Genomic DNA, 10,246 nt, shown 5'->3' with positions numbered 1-10,246 from the left:
TGATCGATGACGATCATGAAAACCTCAACTGAAGCTTTGAATGTTAAAAAGTGACATTGGTTACAGCCCTACATTCAGATTGAAGCAATTCCATTTCATTGGAAATCTAAAACTCTAAACTAAAATATCTGTCTTTGTTTCTACTTTCTCTATAAACAGTACCAAATTACAGGGAACGTCTTAGGAAAATTCCCGTAAAAAAGGAACTGTCTCTGTCTCCGTACCTCCATCTCCAGCCTGAAGATGGTGCTGTTGAGTTCAGATGTCTTCTTGTCTCTGGTTCCTTGGTTGACCTCCAGCTCCTCCAGCTGTCTCTCTGTCAGCCACAACTTCTCAGACAGAGTCTTGGCGTGCTGCGTTTGCTTCTCCAGGTTCTCCTAAACACAACACACACACACACACACAGTTCAGAGGAAGAGTTTTGAAAACGGTCCACGCTCACAACTGCATCCCCAAATAAAACCAGGCACCGTGATGACTGCAGTGGATTATCTGATGGTTACTTACTGATTATCAGTGAGTAACACATATGTGCTAGTTGATTATCATTCAAATTAAAAGACACAAATGGCTGCCTGGAAGAAGGAAGTCTTTAAAAACTGACTTTTGCTTTTGAAAATGGACGGCAGACATGTAAAGTTTAAATAAACAAGTATATAATTTTAGCCATCTGTATCCAGATGTGTATACCGGTATCAAAGATCCACTCTGTAATGTTCTGCATATGAACACTATCTGTCCGTATTCCACCTGTATGTATGACCATCTCAGATCTTTTCGTATTGTTGTGCAATTATTATTACTGTGACCACATGAAACTGCTAATACCAGCAGTTTCATGTGGTCCTTAAAGGCCTCAGCTTTGTCTGGAATCAATGGGAACTATTGCACTGTGAACAATAACTGTAATAAATACTGCTGACGAAGGTCCAGAGGGACCAAAATGTTAGTTTTCAAACAAATGAAAAGTATTCCTTTATGGGTTGAAGCTAAATGGATGGATGGATGTGCAGATAGTCTGGAATTTGTATGTTTTACACTAATTTACTGACTTTTGATAATAAACAAGCACTCCAAAACATTAAGCCAAGATAAACAGCCCCTCGTTTTCAGATTTCAGCTAATCCAGTGCGTTCTTGTTAATGATCCTAGTTTTTGACTACAGTATCTGCTCTGTGTAACTCAGTGTACCTCAGCATCCTGGATCCTGTTTTTGAGCGACTGCTCCAGAAAATTGAAGGCGTACTCCTGAGTGTTTGCCTCCACCATCACGTTCCGGGCCTCCTTCACCTCAATCTGCACAGTACAAGAAAACAGTTAATCCTGCAAACACATGGATAACTACAGTATCATTCTAGCCATCCATCCATCCATCCATCCGCTCACACCTCCATCTCTCTGACTTTCTCGCCCATGGACTGTTTCTCTCTCTCCATCTCTATCATCTGCTCTCTCATCCTCTTCAGCTCGTTGGTCAGCTGAGTGTTGGTCCTCAGCAGGTCCTCGTTGTTCACCAGCAGGCCGCGCATCTCAAACCTTCACGGGGGGACAAGGGTGTAAGAAAACATTTCATTCATTTTTGTGAGGAAAACTAAAAAACTTTATTATTTAAGATCCAAACTTTGAAGAGCTGAACACAAGCTATATTAACAGAGCCTTCACTCTCTGACAGCCTCGTCCTGCATCAGAAAACAACCAAAGAGCTAATAGATCGATAAGAAGAAAACACTGTCAAAAAAGAAGCATGTTAAGCGGAAGTGTACTGAAGGTGTGGTCAGTACAGTGTGACATCACTTGTGGGCGTGGTCACAGGTACACAAAGGTACATTTAAAGAGTGACATCTAAATAAGGTGCTTAGTTCTGAATTGGGACGAAAAAGCTGAACTCCTGCTAAAGGCTGCTAGCTTAGCTAGCTTCAAATCAGTAGCTGCCATCACATTTTTTGACTCTAGTGGATTTCATGTGATTTTGTGTGTCTAAGCTGCCTTTAAATCACACAATTATATTATAAGTAGCTCAGGGGCGGCAGTAGCTGGCAGTAGCTCAGTGTTTAGGGACCTGGCTTGGGGACGGAGGTTCCAAGGTCCCACGACCACGAAAATATGGAAGTGTGGACTGGTAGCTGAAGAGGTGCCAGTTCACCTCCCTGTGCAACCTGCCAAGGTGCCTTGGGGGCAGGCAAACCTAACCCAGAAAACTGCTCATGGGGGCTGGTAATGCGGCAAGCCCCATCCTTTGCATGTCCACGTGTGCATTTCAGCCTGTGTGTGTGTGTGTGTGTGTGTATAAAAAAACAATTTCCCCCTAGGGGATCAATAAAGTATTTCTTCAATTACATGGATTTAATTGTTAAATAGTGTACTATGTTTATTTAAATTACACTAATAGCACTTGGCCAAACACAGAAACACTTGATTCCTTTGAGGTAAGGACTTGGAATAATCAAACAGAAGCTAATTTTATGAAATGGATATGCGGCTGAGAAAAGACATTTTGCTGGTAGTTAGCCGACTACAGTTTCTTCACTGCAGGGAGGTGGGAAATTCAACCAGTGGAGGTCAGTATTCATTTCTGAGTTTGTACAGCAAAGGGTACAGTGTTGTTTACTTTCAAATGTGTTGGATCAATTTAACAAAAATCTACATTTTATATACATATATGTACAAATTCTCTGTTTTTAGTAATAATAATAATAATAGTAATTCTTTAAAGGCAGTTTCATAAGAAAGAGAAAAGGCAAGTAGAAAGCACAGAAGACAAAGCCAGCAAACAGAAAAAGAATAAGACAGAAAGAAAAATAACATCATGTCCGACCTAATCTGGTTCCTCTCCTTCTCCATCTCCACACTCTCTGCTTCCAGGAACTGGTTACGCTGGAGAGAACATAAACGCACCATCAAAATGTTTTCTTTTCTAGAATAACAACAGCTGTGACTGCATGGGTTCAAATCCCAAAACCTCTCCATGCTGCAGCTTCACCCAGCAGACATTCTGGCTCAAGACCTCTGCTAAAACACTATTTATTCTTACAGCAGAACAACGTGTGTTTGAATCCCATAATGCATCTGACGAGGTCTACCTTCTGGCAGGCGTCCAGCTGCTTGGTCAACTCCTCTATGTAGTCTTTTTTATTGGGGGCTCCCAGAGTGGCAGAGCGCATGCTGTAGTGGGTGTGGGTGTGGGAGGGCACCACCTGTAGCATATGAACAGGGATATTATATATAATAACATTAAACAGAGTGGACGTGATGGTGGAGTGTGTGTTACCGGTGTGTGTATTTATAGTAGTAGGAGTGTAGTAGACTTACAGTGCTGTTGATCTCGGTCCTCCTCCTCACCAGGGTGTCGTAGGTGGAGAAGCGGGGGCGGGAGGTGAGGGTGGGAGTGCCCATGCCCACTGGACTGGTGCTGCGACTGTTGAAGCCGTACAGGTTCATCTCTGAGGTGGCAGGGGACAGTCCACCCTGAACCCAGATATCAACATACATATTACATATACATATTACCCAGCAATCATTGCTCTGTATACGACACAAATATCAAAGAAATGACTGATTTAATAAATTGATTTAAATGAATTGTTTTTTATAGTTTATATAGTTTATGTAGACGTATATTATTTTGTTATAGATTGCTACTGAGTATTATACCGCTCTTTGTATGGCACCCCATTCCACAGGCCCCAGTGCAGTGTTTACAACCATGCGTCAGTCTCGCTATTTTCTTAGTTAATGTTAGAAACTTTTAGACAGAACATTGGTTTCAGTAAGACTTTCCGAGGGTTTCATTAATAATCTCAAATGTTTAAAATCAATTTATCAAGTTTATGTGACATTAGGAGTATTTCGAAAACTTAAGAAGTGAAACAAACAAATAATCTCTCTATGATATAGAAATAAGAAACCGTTTTCCCTCCAAATTACAAACCTTGAACTCAGACATTCGGTACATGGGGTTGTAATCCATGGAGGTGGCCGTGGCATACGGACTGTTGAACACCCTGGGAGAGCTGTCAACATTACCACACTGTAAACAAACAAACACAGTTTTTAGGTTTGTATACCTCCAATCAATAATAAAAGGAGAGAGAGAGACAAGGCAAACAACAGCCAACTATCACAGTGCAGTACGTGTTGATCTAGCCACAGTTATTGGTTTGCATTAACTTTTACTTCAATATTAAATAGAAAGGAACAGAAGCAAAGACTATATTGTGGGCAACAGTCCTGCTAATGTAATCCATTTAACACTAAAGTTTTCTAAATTCATATTCAAATATGATTTAAATCAAATGAAATAACAATCAACAATCAACAACAAGCCACAATTGTATTGCTAGTAGGAGATAAGTAATTACACTAATAGATTACACTAATATATCACAGCATGATGATATCATTGGCTCGTTACAAATGATTACTTGTGCTAAATTACTGTTGAAAGACAGCTAATCAGATGCACATATATGACAGTCAGTGCTTAAGGTGTCTATATTGATTAGATATGATGTGATGCAGGATGAAGGGATTGTGTCACTGTATAATTCAGAGTTTCTCAACCATAATTTAATTAAACAGATCTTTTATTGTTGAGGGTGTTCAGAATTATAGTTATTGTATTTAAAAACAGGGTGAAGAGCCAGTAGAGGTTGAGAAACTCTGGTTTAACTGAATCTTGTGGCAAGAGTCAGGTAACTAAGACGGCCAGTAAGAAACCTTAAGTCTGTGTAACGTCCTGTAGAGGGCGCTGTTCAATGACTGGAAAGGAAAAAGTGTATTTTACAAATGCTGCATAAGACATTTATCATTTTAATATTTTTTAACGGATTATGACATTATAACCTGTAAATGAGAAAGATGTATGTGTGTTACATTATTGCAGAGGGAGAGCAGTTGGAAATACATTCTAGATGCACTAACACAGGATAGATTTCTATTTTGGGTCATTTGCTGTATTACTGTATGTTAACCATTTAATTTTTTAACGCTTAATAAAAAGTGCAATTCTTTTAATTTTAATAAGATTTAATTAGAGAGTTTTTAAATGAACTTGAACTTGTTTGGGGTCCTGAGACTTTTTCTCAGAACTTGGTAAAAGACCAGACAACAGTGAAAAACTTGTGTACTGACAAGTTTGTAATAACTACACCAAAAGTCTCTACATTACCAAATATCTTTGGTTTATTATTGAGTCCTAGAAGTATTTTTAAATAATTCTGCCAGTCCACTGAGATGATTTCTAATACAAACCAACTTGTTTTAAGATGTTTTTTGGAACATGATAGAATAAGATTGCTGAACTAGAATAATGAAAGTTATTAGACAAGATTTATTCATTTTTCAAGAAAATAAGACTTTTAGGTTTCAGCATTAATAAAAAGATGGAGCTTTTTGCAGTGTGAGGGCACTGAGTGTTTTGTCCAGGAGATGGCACTGTTTATTCACACACATCCAGCTGTAAAACAGCATCTGATCTCCCTGATCTGAATCACACACAAACACAGTCCCTGGTCCACCTCACCCACCCTTTCAGACATAGTGTCCCAGTCCCTCGAGGCCAGGGACTCCAGAGACCCTCGGTAGTGGTTCGTCCCCAGCCGGTTGGTCTCCCATCGGGCCAGCCTGGGGCCGTTCTCCCCCACCGACCCGCCGCTTCCCGGACCATCTGCATCCCTGCTGCTCACCCCATTGGTCCTCATCTCGTTGTTGAGGAACAGCTGATATTTTGGGTTCTGGCTGGTCGGCACGGCCCGTGGTGTGGAGGGCTCGTCCTCTGATGGGCTGTCTGGCTGCTTGTGTGAATCGAATTCAGTCTCCTGGAGGAGAAAGAGAGTAGTATAGCAGTAGTAAGTAAATGCACTAATAAACCAAGGTACACAAATGTATAGAAGCGATAAGGATGAATTCACTGAGCATGTGCTAGTGGTGCCAGTGATCGAAAGCAGAGAGAAAATATGGTACAAAAAGAAAAAATATCACATATACAGAAGGGTATTTTTAAGTGAAAAAAGAAAAAAATTACAATGATTGAAAAATGATTTAACTTCAGGAATTTTTATTAAAGCATAGCTACATCATTTAGCTATGACTTTCTTGTGAGTTGTAAAATAATGATTGTGTTACACCTTTGCACACACTGTGGATAATAAGCCACAATAAGCCGCTGGACTGCTGTTTCTCACCAAGCAAATTATCAGACAGAAACTCAAGCAAACAGAAGGCAACAACGCACAAAAGATCACTTTCATGCAGTAAAAATCAACACAGTCTCAGTGTGAAAGTCATTATTTTCGACCAAAGACAAAAATGGCAACATTTACAGGAAGAGAATCAAAGAGAAGAGTGAGAGTTAAATCTGTCAGTGCGTTTTAAGCCATTTTGATTAGTACGATTGAAGAGCATGTGCTTTAGAATCTTGCCACGGTTTCATGCTTTTGAGTCGTCATGCGGATTGAGAAAAAGCTGCAGTGCCATGCTGTCGTGCCATCTTCACGCAGAGAGGTTTTTCAACTCATGCAAGGACTTCAGAATGGTCGGTCGGGACTTTTTTTCTTTTTGCTTACCGATCCCATGCCGGAGTCAGCCACCGAGTCTCTACCAGAGTGTGTGGTTTGCATTTGGTTCCTTGGTTTTGAATCGGTCTTCTCAGCGCTGCCTCCTACTGGACAATCGATTCTTGCAGTGATCTGACTAGTTTTAGGATCTTTCTGAGCTGGTTGCACCCTGTTCTGACTGCTTTCCCTGAACGGAGGGGTCACAGTGATGCTGGGAACTGGACTCTCTTCTTGTCCGACACTGGTCGGTGTGGATGGACTCGACTTGGACTTCGGAGACGCGAGAGCCTCCATGGAAACAGACTTTAGGACTCGTTCTGCTCCAGAAGTGGGGCTCTTTGGAGATCCGGAAGAAGAGATGTAATCCTGACCAGAGAATTTACTGATCAGGTCTTTGATGCTGCCGGCTCGGTGCAGGTTTGAAGTGCGGGACAGGCCTGCAGACGGCTTCTTGTGACTGGCTCTCCAGGCCTGCTCTGCCTCTTCTTTGGTGTGAGGACTAAGGGGTGATTGGGAGGAATAGGACTTGGGCGATTGCTGGAAGAGGTGAACACAATAACATATCCCCAAAACAGTGTTAACCGGGAGCAGCAGATGCACCAGGTAAGTGGTGATATGACATCAGAATTGACCATACAGTTTGGACCATAGTAGCTAGCATATATTTCTGGGCATGCTAGATCATTGCGGGCAATATTGCAAACCAATGAGCAATGGCATTATTGGGTTTCAGGATAAATTTGGCATCAGTGTTAACTGGATTTTGGCATGGGTGGACGAGCTGAATGTGGATTTAAAAGATGAGGTCTGGGATGAATTTCTAATGAATATACATGATGGCTCAGTCAATGTTAGACATAGTCTTATACTGTTTAAAACATTAAACAGATTTTATTACTCCAGGGAAAAGTTGCACAGCTATTTCCATGATGTCTCACCTGCATGTAGTCGATGTAACTTTATGATCAGTAATCCAACACATTCTTTCTGGACTAAACTTTACACATATTGAAAAAAGCCTTTCTTTTTGTTTCTTAGGCTTTTGGGAAGCAGTAGGAACCTGACTTGTTCCTGTTCTTGGAGCAACTAGCTCATTATCTTTTGCCAGTAAGTCTGAAAAAAAAAGGTTGTTTTGTTTGGAATGGTGATTGCAAAAAAGTTAATTTTGCTAGTGTGGAAAATGGACTCTGTACCTTCTGTCGTTGAGAGAAATGGTTGAACACATTACATCTGGAGAGACTGAGATTTTATAGAGGCAGTTTGCTAAGATCTGGGCTCCTGTGCTAAAATGTTGTTTTCAGAGTAAGGACTAATGTACTGTGTTCACTGTAAAGCATGTGCTGTGTATATTCATGTGCACTTTTGTATTTAATTGTTTTAAGAAAAAAATATTTATTTAAATTATGACAGTGGATGTACTGTGTTTTGAAGGCAAATGAAGACAAGTAACTATGTCACTCTACGAATAGGGGTGTAAGACAATATCAAAAAATATTGTATTGTGATATTTTGCTTTTGTGATATTGTATCGATTCTCCAAAACACTATTGATTTTTGTATTTGCAGCCCCAGCTGCTAGATAGCAGTGTTGTAAACATAAACTGAGGGCTATGATGCTAGATGTTAAAGGGACTATAATAAATACAAATGCAGATCCCACTGTTATGGTTGCATGAACAAGTAAAGTGTTAACTATTTATTGCAAATTGCAATATATACCTTGCTTATAGTATTGCAATATATCAAATCATAACCCCTGGATCGTGATACATATCGTGTTGCCAGATTATTGCCAATATACAGCCCAATCTACACATCAAAGTCTGTTTACAGGTGTTGGGGAGCACTACTTCATATGTGAAAAAACTTGTACTTGTACCCAGGCCTCTGTAGCCCACTCCTCATGAGGCTAGCGGCTCAAGGCTACAATAACCGCTACATATTCCATGGGGAGTCCAATAATGTTATAGGAGTGCAGTGTTGAATCAGTGCAGTGGCCTTTCAAGAGCCCACAAGAATGGGACAATAAGCAGGACACCATTAACAAACACATCTCCTGGTTAGGTACGGTGTGTTTACTTCCTGTTTTAAGTGACATAACCATTTAAATGTTTTCCTGTAAAAATACAGTGATAAGCAGCAAAGTCAGCAAACTGCCTCAGTAATGTCAGCTATGCAGCCATAGCTATCTACGTTTCAGTGTATTAAGATAACATTAGCCACCATTAGCTACTGGTCATACCACACCAAGTAAAGCAGTAGCGGCAAAAGAGGAAGATTGTGTTACTTTGTTTCAGACTTTATGTAGTCCTCCTTTGAAGCTAGAAAGCAGTTAGTTTACCCAAACACTGAGTAAATCTCCAATGAGCAGTCAGTCATCATTCCATCGCTTTAAGTTAAATGTTTCCTTGAAAGCAGCACGTTTGTAGAGTGTTACTTTCCGGGTCTGTCTCCTGTCTTTACAGTGTGTAGATGTTGTTGACTGTTGAAATGCATACATAATGACATGCAGCCCAGTGTGTGTGTGTGTGTATGTGTGTTCCTATCCTGACATAAATCCCTCTTGAGAAGGTGCAACATCTGCTCGCTCATCTGAAAAATCAGCACCCTACCCCCCAAAACACAACATCCCACTTTCTCACACAGAAATAAAAGGACGGATATAAACTGATCGACAGAAAGACTCCACTATTCCAAAACCCCACTCAACTCACACACTAAAAAAAGAACATAAAATGGTGGCTTTTTTTTTGCCAAAAAGCCACTTGATTAAATCCAACTTTAATTAACAATCATAACAAGGAGGCTGATGCCACTTAGAGAAATGAAGTGGCGAGTGTCCAGGGGTTTAACTTTCAGGGGCTCGAGGGTCCAAAGCACCAAGTGGCCTTAATCCAGGGACTCGCCTGGCCGCCTCCCCCAGGGATGGCGAGTCGAAGCTGGGGTGGGAGAGGAGCCGTAGCCTGGGAGGGAGGGTGGGAGTCTAGGGTTTAGGATCACTGCTAATCACCACGGTATTAAAATGTTTACAGGCCGTGGTGGGATTAGCTCTGAGCTGATGATTTTTAATGTTATTATTTTCGGCCCATGAGCCCAGTTTGGACTCTGTGAGCCTCATGGAATGAGGAGACAGAGACACACACTTGTGATGAAATGTGTGTGTTCTTGTATTTCTGTCCTTATGTACAGTGCATTTATTGTTTATTGTGGGTTTCTTAACATTCAGGACTTGATATGCAGACAGGGTCACAGGATATTCTAAGACTGATACATTAATATTAGTTCATATTTTAAATTAAATAATTAAGTAATTAAAGATGTAAGACTAAGATGGAAGACAATATTTCTTATATTCTGATATGAAGGGTCCAAGTGTCAGTGTTTCTCGAACTTTTTACACGTGTACCGCCTCAGAAAGTATAATCTGGTAAAAAAGGGCTACTCCTGGTCCATATTTTAGCTCGTGTTTAGCTCGTAACTAATCATGGACGTAAGTGTGTGCTATGTGCATGAACGTGACTACGTAGCAGGCTGATATTGAAACTAAATGCAAAACTTCTCGTATTTTTATTTCAATTGAAAATGTGTAGTATATTAGTGGTATTATATGTTTTTAAACAAATTTATTTTAGTTTTTTAATTCCTAAGAGTACCACTAGAGGGAGCCTGTGTACCACCATAGTTTGAGAACC

General features: G+C 40.4%; 1 protein-coding gene across 1 annotated transcript in view; it reads right to left on the bottom strand.

Annotated features, from left to right (window-relative positions):
• Positions 1–10,246, bottom strand: part of LOC118332980 (cingulin-like protein 1) — a 62,235-nt gene that overhangs the window by 6,859 nt on the left and 45,130 nt on the right. Inside the window, exons 7-15 of the mRNA XM_035668446.1 lie at positions 6,564–7,091; positions 5,526–5,816; positions 3,929–4,027; positions 3,310–3,465; positions 3,081–3,194; positions 2,816–2,874; positions 1,389–1,536; positions 1,192–1,296; positions 225–377 (exon numbers count right to left, since the gene is read on the bottom strand). Of these exons, the coding sequence (XP_035524339.1) occupies positions 225–377; positions 1,192–1,296; positions 1,389–1,536; positions 2,816–2,874; positions 3,081–3,194; positions 3,310–3,465; positions 3,929–4,027; positions 5,526–5,816; positions 6,564–7,091 (1,653 nt within the window). The remainder of the gene's footprint in view (positions 1–224; positions 378–1,191; positions 1,297–1,388; positions 1,537–2,815; positions 2,875–3,080; positions 3,195–3,309; positions 3,466–3,928; positions 4,028–5,525; positions 5,817–6,563; positions 7,092–10,246) is intronic.

The sequence above is a fragment of the Morone saxatilis genome, unplaced genomic scaffold (assembly GCF_004916995.1).
Source record: "Morone saxatilis isolate NCDOM2014 unplaced genomic scaffold, NCSU_SB_2.0 Contig21, whole genome shotgun sequence".
Classification (NCBI taxonomy): Eukaryota; Metazoa; Chordata; class Actinopteri; family Moronidae; genus Morone; species Morone saxatilis.
Note: the sequence above shows the minus strand (reverse complement) of the source record. Positions and strands in the feature narration are given on the sequence as shown.